This window comes from Thalassophryne amazonica, chromosome 2, assembly GCF_902500255.1.
Source record: "Thalassophryne amazonica chromosome 2, fThaAma1.1, whole genome shotgun sequence".
NCBI classification, from domain to species: Eukaryota; Metazoa; Chordata; class Actinopteri; order Batrachoidiformes; family Batrachoididae; genus Thalassophryne; species Thalassophryne amazonica.
Window position 1 is genome coordinate 17706638 of NC_047104.1, and position 18659 is coordinate 17725296.

At 40.6% G+C, this 18659-nt stretch overlaps 1 protein-coding gene across 1 annotated transcript in view; it reads left to right on the forward strand.

Annotated features, from left to right (window-relative positions):
- The first annotated feature begins 503 nt into the window (after window positions 1-503).
- The window catches only part of dok4 (docking protein 4), a 183725-nt gene continuing 165569 nt past the window's right edge, over window positions 504-18659 (forward strand). Inside the window, exon 1 of the mRNA XM_034183934.1 lies at window positions 504-666. Coding sequence (XP_034039825.1) covers window positions 601-666 — 66 coding nt within the window. The 5' untranslated portion in view covers window positions 504-600. The remainder of the gene's footprint in view (window positions 667-18659) is intronic.

Below are 18659 nucleotides of genomic sequence, written 5' to 3' on the forward strand. Positions count from 1 at the left end.
GAGAGAAATTGAGCTCACAGTCTTCAAGCAGCTACCAAGGTCGAGGGTGTCCCGTGGACACTCATTAAGAAGAAGAAAAAAAATTCACAATTCGCGGAGCAAATGTGTGGACAGGCCTGTGTGCATGCCCTCAGTAACGTGTGCCACTAACATGAATAATGGACGGTCCTGTTGTGCTGTTTGTGCCTCAATGAATAATAAATATCATTTCACCCGTCCTTCACTTTGTCTCTCCATTTCTTAGAGAGATGAGGGACGAGCTGTGTGAAGGCTGCATGGAAGACAAATGGTGTCAATGAAAAGAACAACAGCAGTAAGAAGACACAAAAAAGTGCAAATAAGAAGGTGAAGCGGCAGGGAGACGAGCAGAGCAGGAGAGGATGAAGAGGAAGGGAGGAAGATGATTGGAGCAGCCGAGGAGGAGGGCAGCTCCACCGAAAAGGAGAAACACCACTGAGGGCAGAAACAAGAGTCAGAGGGAGGTCAAAAGTAAATGCTGAATAGGACAAAGAGGATGGAAGCGCTGCTCATATGAAAAGGGATTTTTAAAGAGTTGAATGGTCTCCACGGCAGCGCCCAGCAGGATCCCCCTCTGCAAAGATGGCCTCCAACTTCAATGACATTGTCAAGCAGGGCTACGTGCGCATGCGCAGCCGCAAGTTAGGGGTGAGTACATGTATTGTGTCCTGTCTGATGTCTGAAACGCCATAGGCCAGTTTGAAACCTATGTGCAAAAATGATTTTACACATCTTCAGAACATCGACAGGAAAACCCTTTACTCTTTCTCAGTCTGTGTGTGTGTGTGTGCGTGTGTGTGTGTGTGTGTGTGTGTGTGTGTGTGTGTGTGTGTGTGTGTGTGTGTGTGTGTGCGCACTTCAGCTGCACACAGTATGTTCCTCATTGAAGAATATTATATCTTTGGTGATGATTATGGTGGTGGTAATGAAGACACCACGAGGATGACGATGGTTCAAGTTACTTTGTTGGTACGCAGAGGTAGATTTTGTTTGCAGTCATGTCCTCATACGTTCATATGGGAAAAAAACTCAGAGGCACATGTCACACATCAAGCAATCTTGACAAGAACAAAGAAAATAATAAATAGAGTAATTTTGAGGATTATGATGATGATGGTGGTGTCAGTGGTGAGATGATGCTAGTGATGATGACAGAGATGGTGATAATGATAATGGTGATGATGATGACAATGTTGGTGATTGAGATGCCAATGGCAATGATGCCGATAGTGATGATTGTCTTGATGTGATGATGATGGCATTGATGATTTGATGATGATGGTGTAAGTGTTGTTGGTGTGATGATGATGGTGTTGATAATGTGATGGTGATGTTGATGCCATGAGGATGATATTGGTTCAAGCTAAAGTTCGTTACTTTATTCATAACCAAAGTTAGATTTTGTTTGCAGTAGTGTCCTCATTCATATGGGAAAAACCCTAGAGACACGTCACACATCAAGCAAACAAAGCAAAAAAAAAAAAGAAAAACGGGCAAATTTAGTAGAAAAATGAAAAAAAATACAGTGATCTGAAGTATTATGATGATGTCAAGGATGATGATGGTGATGCCAATGATTGTGGCTATGATGACCATGGTATCGGTACTGATGATGATGGTGGTGATGATGATGATCATGAAGATGGTGTTGATTGTGATGATGACAATGGAGATGATGGTGATGATGGCTTTGAAGGTGATGATGATAGTGATGGCGATGCTGATGCTACAATGATGACTATGGTGAGGGAAGCGGTGATCACAGTGATGGCTTTGGTGATGGCAACAATGATGATGATGATGGTGGTGGTGGTGTTGACAATGGTATTGATGATGATGACGATGGTGGTGATGATGGTGGTGATGGTGTTGACAATGGTATTGATGATGATGACGATGGTGGTGATGATGGTGGTGATGGTGTTGACAATGGTATTGATGATGATGACGATGGTGGTGATGATGGTGGTGATGGTGGTGACAGTGGTATTGATGATGATGACGATGGTGGTGATGATGGTGGTGATGGTGTTGACAATGGTATTGATGATGATGACGATGGTGGTGATGATGGTGGTGATGGTGTTGACAATGGTATTGATGATGATGACGATGGTGGTGATGATGGTGGTGATGGTGTTGACAATGGTATTGATGATGATGGGGTTCATGATGATGATGGTTATGATGATGGTCTTCATGAAGATGATAGTGTTGATGATGCCTAACAGAAACCTGGTTACAGCAGGATAAATATGTTAGTTTAAATGAGTCAACACCCCCGAGTCACACTAACTGTCAGAATGCTCGTAGCACGGGCCGGGGCGGAGGATTAGCAGCAATCTTCCATTCCAGCTTATTAATTAATCAAAAACCCAGACAGAGCTTTAATTCATTTGAAAGCTTGTCTCTTAGTCTTGTCCATCCAAATTGGAAGTCCCAAAAACCAGTTTTATTTGTTATTATCTATCGTCCACCTGGTCGTTACTGTGAGTTTCTCTGTGAATTTTCAGACCTTTTGTCTGACTTAGTGCTTAGCTCAGATAAGATAATTATAGTGGGCGATTTTAACATCCACACAGATGCTGAGAATGACAGCCTCAACACTGCATTTAATCTATTATTAGACTCTATTGGCTTTGCTCAAAAAGTAAATGAGTCCACCCACCACTTTAATCATATCTTAGATCTTGTTCTGACTTATGGTATGGAAATAGAAGACTTAACAGTATTCCCTGAAAACTCCCTTCTGTCTGATCATTTTTTAATAACATTTACATTTACTCTGATGGACTACCCAGCAGTAGGGAATAAGTTTCATTACACTAGAAGTCTTTCAGAAAGCGCTGTAACTAGGTTTAAGGATATGATTCCTTCTTTATGTTCTCTAATGCCATATAACAACACAGTGCAGAGTAGCTACCTAAACTCTGTAAGGGAGATAGAGTATCTCGTCAATAGTTTTACATCCTCATTGAAGACAACTTTGGATGCTGTAGCTCCTCTGAAAAAGAGAGCTTTAAATCAGAAGTGTCTGACTCCATGGTATAACTCTCAAACTCGTAGCTTAAAGCAGATAACCCGTAAGTTGGAGAGGAAATGGCGTCTCACTAATTTAGAAGATCTTCACTTAGCCTGGAAAAAGAGTCTGTTGCTCTATAAAAAAGCCCTCCGTAAAGCTAGGACATCTTTCTACTCATCACTAATTGAAGAAAATAAGAACAACCCCAGGTTTCTTTTCAGCACTGTAGCCAGGCTGACAAAGAGTCAGAGCTCTATTGAGCTGAGTATTCCATTATCTTTAACTAGTAATGAGTTCATGACTTTCTTTGCTAACAAAATTTTAACTATTAGAGAAAAAATTACTCATAACCATCCCAAAGACGTATCGTTATCTTTGGCTGCTTTCAGTGATGCCGGTATTTGGTTAGACTCTTTCTCTCCGATTGTTCTGTCTGAGTTATTTTCATTAGTTACTTCATCCAAACCATCAACATGTTTATTAGACCCCATTCCTACCAGGCTGCTCAAGGAAGCCCTACCATTATTTAATGCTTCGATCTTAAATATGATCAATCTATCTTTGTTAGTTGGCTATGTACCACAGGCTTTTAAGGTGGCAGTAATTAAACCATTACTTAAAAAGCCATCACTTGACCCAGCTATCTTAGCTAATTATAGGCCAATCTCCAACCTTCCTTTTCTCTCAAAAATTCTTGAAAGGGTAGTTGTAAAACAGCTAACTGATCATCTGCAGAGGAATGGTCTATTTGAAGAGTTTCAGTCAGGTTTTAGAATTCATCATAGTACAGAAACAGCATTAGTGAAGGTTACAAATGATCTTCTTATGGCCTCGGACAGTGGACTCATCTCTGTGCTTGTTCTGTTAGACCTCAGTGCTGCTTTTGATACTGTTGACCATAAAATTTTATTACAGAGATTAGAGCATGCCATAGGTATTAAAGGCACTGCGCTGCGGTGGTTTGAATCATATTTGTCTAATAGATTACAATTTGTTCATGTAAATGGGGAATCTTCTTCACAGACTAAAGTTAATTATGGAGTTCCACAAGGTTCTGTGCTAGGACCAATTTTATTCACTTTATATATGCTTCCCTTAGGCAGTATTATTAGACGGTATTGCTTAAATTTTCATTGTTACGCAGATGATACCCAGCTTTATCTATCCATGAAGCCAGAGGACACACACCAATTAGCTAAACTGCAGGATTGTCTTACAGACATAAAGACATGGATGACCTCTAATTTCCTGCTTTTAAACTCAGATAAAACTGAAGTTATTGTACTTGGCCCCACAAATCTTAGAAACATGGTGTCTAACCAGATCCTTACTCTGGATGGCATTACCCTGACCTCTAGTAATACTGTGAGAAATCTTGGAGTCATTTTTGATCAGGATATGTAATTCAAAGCGCATATTAAACAAATATGTAGGACTGCTTTTTTGCATTTACGCAATATCTCTAAAATCAGAAAGATCTTGTCTCAGAGTGATGCTGAAAAACTAATTCATGCATTTATTTCCTCTAGGCTGGACTATTGTAATTCATTATTATCAGGTTGTCCTAAAAGTTCCCTAAAAAGCCTTCAGTTAATTCAAAATGCTGCAGCTAGAGTGCTGACGGGGACTAGAAGGAGAGAGCATATCTCACCCATATTGGCCTCTCTTCATTGGCTTCCTGTTAATTCTAGAATAGAATTTAAAATTCTTCTTCTTACTTATAAGGTTTTGAATAATCAGGTCCCATCTTATCTTAGGGACCTCGTAGTACCATATCACCCCAATAGAGCGCTTCGCTCTCAGACTGCAGGCTTACTTGTAGTTCCTAGGGTTTGTAAGAGTAGAATGGGAGGCAGAGCCTTCAGCTTTCAGGCTCCTCTCCTGTGGAACCAGCTCCCAATTCAGATCAGGGAAACAGACACCCTCTCTACTTTTAAGATTAGGCTTAAAACTTTCCTTTTTGCTAAAGCTTATAGTTAGGGCTGGATCAGGTGACCCTGAACCATCCCTTAGTTATGCTGCTATAGACGTAGACTGCTGGGGGGTTCCCATGATGCACTGTTTCTTTCTCTTTTTGCTCTGTATGCACCACTCTGCATTTAATCATTAGTGATCGATCTCTGCTCCCCTCCACAGCATATCTTTTTCCTGGTTCTCTCCCTCAGCCCCAACCAGTCCCAGCAGAAGACTGCCCCTCCCTGAGCCTGGTTCTGCTGGAGGTTTCTTCCTGTTAAAAGGGAGTTTTTCCTTCCCACTGTAGCCAAGTGCTTGCTCACAGGGGGTCGTTTTGACCGTTGGGGTTTTACATCATTATTGTATGGCCTTGCCTTACAATATAAAGCGCCTTGGGGCAACTGTTTGTTGTGATTTGGCGCTATATAAAAAAAAAAAAAAAATTGATTGAATTGAATTGATGATGGTGTTGGTGCTTATGATGATGGTGTTGGTGATGATGATGGTTATGTTTATCATGGTTTGCTCAATACCCTCAGCCTGCTTGTTTAAATCAGTTCACTTCCTGTTGAACAGATTTAAAGTCTCCATCACCTGTTCTGTGTGCACTGAGCTGCATAAATTACACAGTGAACACACTAATGTGAGGCAGAATGAGTCACCGTCAAATGTGTGGGCAGTGAAATTCAGCATTTTGGGTGACTCACTTTAGGAAAATGGGACACCAATCAATCTGACGAGTTTTGTTCTCCAGCTCACTTTAAATGAATCTCCTCCACTATCACTACTCCACAGCTGTGTGTGTGTGTGTGTGTGTGTGTGTGTGTGTGTGTGTGTGTGTGTGTGTGTGTGTGTGTGTGTGTGTACGCGTGCGTGCGTATATGTATGTGTAATCTGAATGAAATGGGAGAGACTCAGAACGTTCTGTCACATTAAACTGATGTCTACAAGCCTAACCCCATACAAACACTTCCACTGAGCTCTACGTTGTCCGAATGTTTCATGAGCTGCTTTGTGTCTCGGTGACAGAGAGGCATGTTGGCGCTTGGTCCTCGTATTCCCGCTCATGGAGCTGCACTTTGTGAAATGCCGGTGAAAAGGGGCAGTTGGATCATTGATCCTTCAGAGCGTGAGCCTCTTGGGGCTTTCTTACAGTTAGTGTATGTGTTTGTACAGGATGTGTTTGTTGTCAAAATACGACATGCTGTTTAAGTGCTGTTTAACCCTTTACCTACTGAGGCTATAAATGGACGATTGGTTATAATTTTTTATTATAGCAATAAAATTAAGAAATAATGTTCTGTGTTTGTGTGCTTTGGTACCCTTTTCCAAGAGTACCTGAATTTCAGTTATATTACACCTGATTAACTATTTATACACATTATTTGTAAGTTTTAGCATTTAAAATGAGGAAAAAACACAAAAACGAACTTGATTTTTTTCAGTTTTTTTTAGTGAAAAATGATTATGTAAAGGAAGTTTGGATTTCACATTTTTAACAGGAAGCTGTAAGTGTTTACAATCAAAATAATTAATTTTGTGTGTCTAGAACTCAGAAACAGTGCAAAAGTAAACATTTTACAAGGCGAAAATATGCAAAAAGTAACCAATTTTAAATTGCAGAACCAAACAATATGAATAACAACAAAGTGCAAAACTATATATAAATATATCAATTATCTGTATTATTAAAATGTGTAATAAATCACTCATTTGATCACTCATTTTGTGCAAAATTATACAATATGAATAAAACAATAAAGTGTCAGACTATGTACAAATATATAACCAAGAATCAAAATTAGATCTAAACTACATCAGTCCATTGTCAGTGTGGTACTGTTTGTAACAGTTTCTGTCTGGCTGAAGACAGAGGCCAATTTTACAAAGTTTGCACATCCAGCAGGTTGACCTCTTGCAAACCTTGCAAGAACGCCGCCCCTTTGTGGATCGCTGGCAAGTTGGGTTTCTGATTGTTGCCACCGGGCAGTGGCTTGTGGCTGATGGCGCCATCACACCCACACAAACACGCACACACACCTTCACAAATGACACTAACACCCTGCCTTTTCCTCAAAAATTACTACATTTATGTTTGCTGTCTGTCTTTGTACTTTTCTATCACTTTTGCGCTCTTTTTCATACTTTTCCCTTGTTTCAAAAGTCACCGAACGCACATTACCATAATATATGCAACATATAGCATACTGTTGGAAAGCACGGGTTCTTGGCTTGCTGTCAGTATTGAAATTTTTCAGATTGCTTTATTTCTGCTTTTCTGTTTTTTGTTTTTTTTTTCTTTTAAATGAATGAAATAAATAAATAAATGAAATGAATGAATGAATTGAGGGCTTACATGAGAATTTACGGTAATGAGAATCAGCGGCGCACTAGTGTGAAACGTCCGTGTTTTTCCTCTGTGTTATGACGTCACAGCCTTACGTTTACCGTAATACACCATATATCATTGGAAAGCCCTTGGTGTTAGCTTAACAATACACTTTGAATCATTCGGATTGGACAAACTATGGCAGAGTTACGGTAAAAAAAAATACGCATATGGAAAATATGGCGTGGGCGCCATCGCCGTAGATAAAGGGTTAAGTGAACTTTATTACACACCAGTTATCAGCTGTGATCCAATGGATGTTTGCTTATCTTTGAAAAGGAGAAAAGGCTGAGAGAAACACAGACAGCCCCCCCCCGTCTTAATCAGGCATATCAAATTATTGACTTTTTTTCTACTGTTTACTGTATGAGGATGATGATCTCCAAAGTAATGGAGAGTGTGGTAGAGAGGTGAAGAAGAGAGTGCAGGCAGAGTGGAGTGGTTGGAGAAGGGTGGCAGGAGTGATCTATGACCGAACAATATCTGCATGAGTGAAGGGGAAAGTTCACAAGACCGTAGTGAGACCAACTATGTTGTACAGCTTAGAGATGGTGGCACTAACAAAAAGACAGGAGGCAGAGCTGAAGATGTTGTGATTCTCTCTGGGAGTGACGAGAATGGACAAGATTAGGAATGAATATATCAGAGGGACAGCTCAGGTGGAACGGTTTGGAGACAAAGTGCAGAGGAGGGACCCAGGGTACACAGGGAGAAGGATGCTGAGGATGGAGCCACCAGGCATCAGAAGAAGAGGGAGGTCAAAGAGGAGGTTTATGGATGCGCTGAGGGAAGACATGCAGGTGGTTGGTGTTACAGAGGACGACACAGAAGACAGGGTGAGATGGAAATGATCGATCTGCTGTGGTGACCCCTAATGGCCCAGTCACACGGCACTTAACGAAGGGCAACGTTAGAGCAAGCCCTAACGAAACAAGAAATCTGGACTTTCATTGACTTTCGTTGGCATCGTTGAACCTTCACTCAGCTTCGTTCCTGCAGCTGGCGCTTCGTCAGGATTTTTAAACTGTCGAAAAATTTAAACGAAGGGTAACGAAAACCTCAATTCGTCCGTATTTCGTTTTGCTGTTCTTTACGTGTTTTAATCATTTGCTTAGTTTTTGTAACGTTAGCATTTAGTTTGACTTTGTTGGACCAGCTGAATGTTTTCACACAGTACAGAAGCCATTTGAGCACTACTGCTGCCACTGCGTTCATGTGTCATCGGAAATTACAGGGCAAACTCAGCCTGTTTGCTAGGATTTTTTTTATCTGGGTGGGGGGTCAGCTTCACTGTACTCAGGCACCTTAAATAGGCCAGAATGAATCTTTTGTGTGGATACAATTAATTATTTTGCCCCAAGCAGCTGCTGAATTTGAAACACCAAAAAAGTTGTGTAATTTCCGATGGTACTGGAACACAGCGGCAGCTCCTGTGTGCGCTTATTATTTTTTATTAAAAATAACAATATGAGTGTAGGAATGACAATCCAGCCCTTATGTACATGTGGCAACAGGTAGATAATTCAAATGACTATATGATTATAAGAGTTTAAGAGCTGTTCTGGAAGGTGGAATTCACATTATGGATCAGCTGCAGCTGGTGGAATAACCGCACATGGGGTGTCGATGCACGTTCACACGGACTGATCAATTTACTGTTCTGAGCAAGTTGGAGTGCCCAGCGTGTTGTCAGACAGTGAGGGTTCTGATGATGGAGATGATCCCTCTTTTGTTCTGGACGAGGAATCAGAGCAGGTGGAACCACAACGTGTACACAGATCTCCACAGCTTCTGTTTGCACTTTCTCCAAGACCCAGGCACTATGAGCTCCATCCCATCGCAGAGTCCTGGAACTCAGAGATGCAGACACACACTGCTCCAGCTGTGGCTCTAGGCACGTTTCGTTTAAAGCGGCGAGATCAACGTTGGTTTTGGTTTTGTGTAGTTCCTCTTTTGTCCCTTTTGCGCTCTTGCTTCGCAGGCTATTCAGTGATAAAGCTCTTTCATCCACCTTTTCTCAATGATTTGTGACTTTTTTAAAACTTTTTTCCCTTCGTTCAAGAATCGATGTATGCCGTGTGACTGGGCCATAATGGGAGCAGCCGGACAGAAAAGAAGACTGGAGGATGTTTTTTTAATTTGTACAAAAATCCATTACATGTAGCAGACATGGATTATTTGGAATATTTGTTAAAGTTTTCAGGGTCTCTACTGCCATCTGTTGAGATACACCATAATCCTTTGCGCACCAGAGAGTTGCTGCGGTCTAAACAGCACAAAGAATGCAACATGACGATTGTAAATGAACATTATACAACCAAAATGTAAATTTTTTTTTTTATGCTTTTCATCACTTTAATAAGAGGCTGCAGCAACTCTCTGGCACGCAAATGATTATGGGATCTCTCAATAGGGTGAATATCATACTGCTATGAACACTGCCATCTACTGGCCAGTAGTTGGGAGTAAAGACCATGAACTTGCTAAAACAAATATTCCAAATAATCCGTGTCTGCTACGTTTAATCTGTGTGGAATTTAATAAACGCAAACCGAATTTCAGACATCTTATATATATATTACTCTGGAACAAAGAGGACAAACAGTGTTCTAAAGGACAATAAGCAGGGCATTAAAGAGCAAACTTCACTTTCCGCCAGAATGACATGAACAGGAAATGATTGCAGCTCACGCATCCTGAGTTTCTGACATGTTTACATAAAACAAACACAATAACGTCTATAAACCCAGAGAATATATTCATGAGAGTTTTAGGCACAATATACAAAGAGTTTAATGCTGTTGTCCATGTGCAGCGGTTAAAGTGCAGCCTGATCAGAGCGTCTCAATGCAATTCTCCTGTCATGAAACTTTACCCACAATGCACTGTAGCATGTGTGTCTGTCCAAACACTAAAGCCTTCAAAATTAGTGCATTATTTTAAAACTAAAACATATAGGTGATATTTTCACTTTATAAAACGCCAGACGTGATGTTAATTTAAATAACTTGTCTGGATTTAGTTTGGTTAAAATTTTAAACATAAGTTAAAACTGTATGCCCGTTGATGACTTGCGTGATATGCTGGTGAGTCTGTATGGTATAAATAGAAATTGTCTTTATCATTATTTCTCCTCCTCCTCTTTTTTGTCACCAGGTCTCTTTTGGTGACAGAAAGCTAATCTGACACAGAAGCGCTGGCTCATTGTTGTCAGTAGCTGCTAGTGTACTGAAATCAATACTGAAAGTTATCAGTTTAGCTTTTACCTGTAACTTCCGCAAAATTTTTTAGGTTTAGCTTTGTGAAAGATAACTTTTCAGTTAGGGGATTAACTGTTAGCAAAGCTAACTTTTTGGTTAGATGTGCCCACCACTGTGTGTGTGTGTGTGTGTGTGTGTGTGTGTGTGTGTGTGTGTGTGTGTGTGTGTGTGTGTGTGTGTGTGTGTGTGTGTGTGTGTGTGTGTGTGTGTGTGTGTGTGTCAGTGTCAGGTTCAGGTGATACACATACATACATACATACATACATACATACACACACACACACACACACACACACACACACACACACACACACACACACATATATATATATATATATATATATATATATATATAGTGGTGGGCACAGCTAAACAAAAAATTGGGTTTGATAATCAGCTAACTGAAAAGTTATTTATTATAAAGCTAAAAAAATTATCGAAAGCTACAGATAACCGATAACCAATAACTTCCAGTATTGTCTCTGTTACACTTGCAACTACCTTTGGATTTTAACACTACAATCGCTTCTGGAATCACCAAAGGCAACTACAGACCCAAACAATGAGTCAGCACTTATGTCTTTGTGCGCCCTGCCCACTGCTGGAAGCACCTGTGTATTACATAGCTTCCAGCAGTGAAGCAGTTGAGAGGAGCAGCGAAGCTCAACTCTCTACTCAATAACAGTGTTGCCGTGAGGCGGAGGTCTTGGAAAATAAAGCAGTGCTGACTTATGGTTTGGTATATAAATAAAATTAATACAGAGAGAATAACTCCATTAATGCCAATTCTGTCATTTGTACAAAGTTAAAATATAACATATATCTTTTAATGTTGCATAATGGACTAATTCTGAAGTTTTGTAACAAACACAGAGAGATGCCAAAGGGATATAAAATGTGCCTCTGTTAACACTGATTGGTTGACTCATTCATTCTATGTAAACCAACATGTTAATGTGAGGTGTGTCATGTGTTGGTGTTTACAATTAAATGTACTTTTGTAAAATATGGCATTTTTTTATTTGTAAAAAAAAAAAGGCATTTTCAAAAAAAAAAAGAAAAAAAGCGAAGTTGTAATTAGATAACTGTCTGATATAACGGGTGTCAAAATAAATAGAACGCTCAGTACTTAGGGCGAATACTGCCATGAACACTACTGGCCAGTAGATGACAGTAGAGACCGTGGAAACTTGCCAAAACAAAATTCCAGATAATAATCCGTGTCTGCTACGTTTAAGATTACTCTGGAACAAAGACGGCAGACAGTGTTTGACATGAGCAGGACTCTAAATAGCAAACAGGAATTGATTGCAATGATTCCAATTGAAAATAATGAGAAGCAACCTGAGCTTTTTCTGGCATTTTTATATAAAACAAACACAATAACAATGTCTATAAACCCAGAAAATATATTCACGAGAGTTTTAGGCACAATATACAAAGAGTTTAATGCTGTTGTCAGTGTGGAGCCTGATCAGAGCATCTCAAATGCATTTCTTCTGTCGTGAATGTACTGACATTACCCATAATACACTGCTGGGCACAGCATGTCCACACTAAAACCTTCAAAATTAGTGCATTACTTTAAAACTAAAACATATATCTGATATTTTCACCTTATAAAACTTCAGATGTGACATAAATTTAAATAACTTGTCCGAAATTAGTTTGGTTAAAATTTTAACCATAAGTTTAAACTGTATGCCTCTGGATGACTTGGGTGATATTGCCAGGGTATCAGTATGGGGTCAAAAGAAATGAGCTTTTTTCTTTTCTGTGGCCAGTTTCCTTTGCCTTCAGAGGATAGAGCAGGTTTTTTTTTAGACCTAGCTCTCCTCTATTTATGGAGAATAGAACTGTGGATCTACTACAAAACATTTAACAGGTACAGTGAGGAAAATAAGTATTTGAACACCCTGCGATTTTGCAAGTTCTCCCACTTAGAAATCATGGAGGGGTCTGAAATTTTCATCTTAGGTGCATGTCCACTGTGAGAGACATAATCTAAAAAAAAAAAAAAAAAATCCGGAAATCACAATGTATGATTTTTTTAATAATTTATTTGTATGTTACTGCTGCAAATAAGTATTTGAACACCTACCAACCAGCAAGAATTCTGTTTCACACAGACCTGTTAATTTTTCTTTAAGAAGCCCTCTTATTCTGCACTCTTTACCTGTATTAATTGCACCTGTTTGAACTTGTTACCTGTATAAAAGGCACCTGTTCATGCACTCAATCAATCACACTCCAACCTGTCCACCATAGCCAAGACCAAAGAGCTGTCTAAGGACACCAGGGACAAAACTGTAGACCTGCACAAAGCTGGGATGGACTACAGGACAACAGGCAAGCAGCTTGGTAGAAGACAACAACTGTTATGATTATTTATTAGAAAGTGGAAGAAACACAAGATGACTCTGATGATTCTGAGAAAGCTCAGAACTACACAGGAGGACCTGGTCAATGACCTGAAGAGAGCTGTGACCACAGTCACAAAGATTACATTAGTAACACATGATGCTGTCATGGTTTAAAACCCTGCAGGGCAGCGAGGTCTCCCTGCTCAAGCCAGCACATGTCCAGGCCCATTTGAAGTTCATCAGTGACCATCTGGATGATCCAGAGGAGGCATGGGAGAAGGCCATGTGGTCAGATGAAACCAGAATAGAGCTTTTTGGAATCAACTCCACTTACCATATTTAGTGGATGAGAACAACCCCAAGAAAACCATCCCAGCCGTGAAGCATGGGGGTGGAAACATCATACTCTGGGGGTGGTCTTCTGCAAAGGGGACAGGACGACTGCACTGTATTGAAGGGAGGATGGATGGGGTCATGTATTGCGACATTTTGGCAAACAACCTCCTTCCCTCAGTAAGAGCATTGAAGATGGGTCATGGCTGGGTCTTCCAGCATGACAATGACCCCAAACACAGCCAGGGCAGCTAAGGAGGGGCTCCGTAAGAAGCATTTCAAGGTCCTGGAGTGGCCTGGCCAGTCTCCAGACCTGAACTCAATAGAAAATCTTTGGAGGGAGCTGAAACTCCAAACCTGAAAGATCTAGAGAGGATCTGTATGGAGGAGTGGACCAAAATCCCTGCTGCAGTGTGTGCAAACCTGGTGAAAAACTACAGGAAACATTTGACCTCTGTAACTGCAAACAAAGGCTACTGTACCACATATTAACATTGATTTTTCACAGGTGTTCAAATACTTATTTGCAGCAGTAACATACAAATAAATTATTAAAAAAATCATACATTGTGATTTCCATATTTTTTTTTTTAGATTATGTCTCTCACAGTGGACATGCACCTAAGATAAAAATTTCAGACCCCTCCATGATTTTAAGTGGGAGAACTTGCAAAAATCACAGGGTGTTCAAATACTTACTTTCCTCACTGTAAGTGTCTCTGCGATTCTGGATCTTGCCATTATTTGTAATTGTTGGAGGCTGTGTACATTCAAACAGCCTGATTCTTTCACTGGTTTGCCTGCGTGCTGTCGAGCAATGAGTGTCGCTACGGCTGTCTGAATGCAGTTGGGCAACGCGTGTCGCAATAGTCACCTGCGTGCTGTAGGGCAACGTGGATGGCAGTGTATATTTCAGATACAACGCACAGAACAGAATGCCTCATTTCTTAGTAACTTGGACACATTTGCATGTAAAGTAAAACAGTATTCAGTGAAGGTTTTACTCAAGAGGGTTAGCACTTTATAACACAAGCTGCAAAAAGCCATTCAGAAATGAAAAACAAACAAAGAGTTCTGTGGTTCCTTTGGGCAGAAAGTGCTTACCCAGTTGTTCTCCTCAGAGAACTTCAGATAATCCGACAACACCGTGCTTCATTTATCTCAGAAAGAGCCATAGGAAAAGCAGCAGACATGCAGAGTCCCAGTGTAGGAACTTTAAGTACCTTCCAGCTGAACCAGAACCCAAGTGTTCCCATACAACTCTATTCCTGGTTTTCTGCTTTAGAAGTTCTCAGCTTAAAATAAACCATTTTACCAGTGAGATGAATAATACTGGGCTTTGTAGCATTAAGCCCTGGTCCCATTGAATAATGAAGGATGAATAATGAGCCACGTGGAATTTTTTTTTTTTTTTTTTTGTACGAGTCCAGTTATTCAACACTTGTGGGAGAATAATGGCTCTGAGTATCAGGCCGGATGGTTAGGAATTGTTTGACACAACTGCATGGCTCAAACAAACAGCTCTGATTGTAAAAAGGCTTTACTTGGGCGGATAGCAGAGGTCAGTACACAAGTAGGCAGTCCAGAAAAAACAGCAGTACAAGAAGCATCAGGCTTAAGGTGTGGTTGTAGTAACAGACTGAAGGTCAGGAACACACAAGGAGGCAGGCAGGACGAAGGAACGCAGGTACAGAGCTGAAAAGTGGCACAAGGCACAACAATCTGGCGAAGGACTAACAAACTCAGTGATCGTATATAACCCCAGGTGATGAGCAGCAAATCAGGAACAGGTGTGCATGGAAAGCACCAGAATAAGGGTGTGGCCAGAGAGGGAGAGAAACACCCACCACCAAGAACCAAGAGACAGATGAGGGATAGCGACAGGAAGACCCAAGCAGGAAAACCCAGCAAGAGAATAACCATACAAAACCAATGACTGAGCAAAAATAACAAACAGACCAGAGAACATAAAAAGAGATAACTAAACAACCTCAAACCCTGACACTGAGAGACTCTTAGAAGCAGAATATTCGGCTAATGAGGCGTGGCTCTAATTTCAAGAAGTTCAAAATTTAGCAACAACAGTGTGGGGCAGTTTGTGTACAAGGACAAATGAGGATTTTAGAGGCATGTTTATTGTGAGGACGAGGCTGTTAAAAGACCATTAAATGAGCACCTGGCTTCTATGAGGACAGGCTATTTTGGCTCTGCCTCTTGCGCACTTTGTGCGCTGGAAGCTGTATATAAAATAAGAATTTTGTAGCGGATTAATCATTTTCTGTCAGAGCTTGGCAATTGAAAATACCTCTGATCACTTATGGAATCATGGAGGACTGCTTCATCTGGATCCTTTTTTCTGCTCTCTGTCTTGTGTTCTGAGTTGCAGAACATATTTGGAACAGCTTAAGTGGTAAATATTTGTAATGTTTTTATTGTAATAGCTTGGTAAAACAGTTGCATGTTCATTCCTTCTATATAAGCTGCTGTAAAGGTATATTTATGATAGATTTAACATCTTGTTATAATGGATTAGATGAGCTCTGCTGTTTGCGCACTGAGGCAATGACTCGCACTCAAGATTAGCATTTACGCAGAACGCCAGCTCACAAAAGAGTGATTCTGCAGACAATATAACAGATGAACACAAAGTTGAAAGTTGGATCACAGGTATCAAAATGAAACTAGCATTTATGCAGAATGCGAACATGAAAAAGAGCGATTTTGGAGACAATAACGGACAAACACAAAGTTAAACGTTGGATCACCGGTAAGCCGCGGAAGAAATAAAGCCGAAGATGCGCATTTAATGACTCTGGAACACATGTGAACTGCAGCCTACACAGGCTGGATTGTGCAGGAGTGTCTTTTTTTTTGGACTGCATTTAAAAAAATGTGACATCTTGAATATATGTTGTGAATTGAAAACCCACACTTTAAAGGGACCAAGTGTGGCAGGGGTGGAGGTTTCGACCAAACCCATGCCTAATTGTGCGCTAACGTTGCGTTACATGGCGCTTCATGGATCATATGTGGCGACACGAGCCATTTGAGGCTGGACGGGGCTCAAATGACAGGTCAGTCGTGGCTCATTAGAGGCTGATACATGGCACAAGTGAGGTACTTAGAGGCACATAGAGGCTTCTTCGTAGCGGATATGTGATAGATTTATACATGGATCATTATTCACATAATCACTGAAATTTCTTGCAAATCCATACGTGGCTCATTATTCATGGCTTTATTATTTGGTGAGACTGAGGCTTTAAGTGTCACCTCTTCACACCTTCCTCATCCTCCCTCACACTTAGCATGACTTCAAGCCCTTTTGTGACACATGTTAATAGATAGCAATGCTGCCATCACATTCTTTAGCCAGTGATTTAAATATGCCAATTCATGCATCCATTATCTGCAGCCATGTATCCTGTTAAAAGACTTGTTGAGAGACCAAGGTTGTCCCAGGGCCATGGGTGGACTGGCCATCTGGACATTCTGGAACAGTCTGAGAGCTGTCAGCCTGTCTAGTTCATCAACTGCAATGTGTGAAATTAAGGTCATAGTCACATGAGGCACTCTGGACCACTCCTGGCATGATCCAGCCCCAACATCCAATTCATTTGACTACTGTGAGGGCTCTGGGCTGTGGCCAGGGCCGGCCCACTGGCGAGTGCCTGATACAGTCTTTTGCGGTCCAGCTGGACTCGGGCATGACCATGTGTAGTGTACACAAAAACTACCGGAGCACAGAACTTCAGACATCCTGTCACTGACACCATGGGTCAGTTTAACAATGGCTACTAATATGTGTTTAAAGGAAGAGTATGTTAAGGGCGTGTTGAAGGTTAAGTGAGTGTCTGACAGGGTGATGAGTGTGAAGTTGGAAATTGAAGGGGTGATGATGGATATCATCAGTGGATTTGCCCCACAGTTAGGTGGTGAGATGAAGGAGAAAGAAGATTTCTGGAGTGAGTTAGATGAGGTGGTGGAGAGTGTGCCCAAGCATGAAAGAGTGGTGATAGGAGTGGACTTCAGTGGGTATGTTTTTTTTCTGATCATTTTTTTTTTATTGAAAAATGTAATATACATATATATAGCTTTTTCCTCCCCCGCTTTCTTTTCCACATAGTGGGCCTCATGTATCAATGTTGCGCACTTGTGGCATAAATTTACGGCATAAACTTGAAATACACCAAAGTCGCCGTGACATGTATCAAGCAGTGCGCACCTGCCCATTTCTGGCGTACGCCTGACGTGATCTTGATAAATGTGGCAGGTGTAAACGATCGTAATTATAATAAACACGCCCATAAATATTCAGACTCCGCTTCAGACACACCCTCATTTTACGACATGGAAGCCGGGAAGACGGCAATGAAAAAGAACTCCACCAATCACGACGCGTGCCAGTAGAGTGTCAAAAGTGGCCGTCGTATTAATTGTTTTATAGTATATAATCAATAAAGTGTTACAGTGGTCCGTCATTAATCGCTGGAGTTATGTTCTAAAAAATAGCCCATAATACGCGAAACCGCGACGTAGTCAGCGTTATTTTTTGCAATTATTATAGATGTTTCAAAGCTGTAAAACCCCTCACTACACAGTTTATACACTTTCTCAATCAGGCATGAACATTTTCTCACTTTTCTCTCGTGTGTAAACACTCTCAAAGTTCAAACCTTAGTAGGAAAATAATACCAAACTGTTTTCAGGCCCAGACATTTGTTTGAGAAATAAAAATAGAACGTTTTCCTATAAATAATTATGATGGCTTTTAGAACTAACGAATTAATTTTAACGATCAACGAACGAGGTCGGACACATAAGAAATTATTAATAGTGACTGACCAGTATTTCACAGATCGCTCCTCTGTGTCCTGACGCTGCGCCTTTTCCCACTCACATCTTGCTGCAGCAGGTGTTTGTTTCCGTGTGGCAAACACAGTTATGAGTAGTTGTTGGCGCTCTTTTCTCTTCTGAGCAACAAGATTCTTATAAACAGATACGCAGAACACAGAACACTGTAAAAAAAAAAAAAAAAAAAGCATGCAAAATTGGACTAAATACACCGCGAGACTCCGAGGCCACGACAGGTGAACGGCATTATAGCGAGGGACCACTGTATTCTCTTTTCACATGTCAATAATTCTTGACATGTGGATATTTGCTCGCTCAATTAATAAGACATGCCTAACCTGTCAGATTGCTTTATTTTTTAAATGTTTTTCTGTATTTATTTTATTGTGACAACCGAATGGAGATGACAAAACCTGGTTGCAGCACGGGCGAATTAAGGGAATGATGAAAATGACGAAACTACAGTT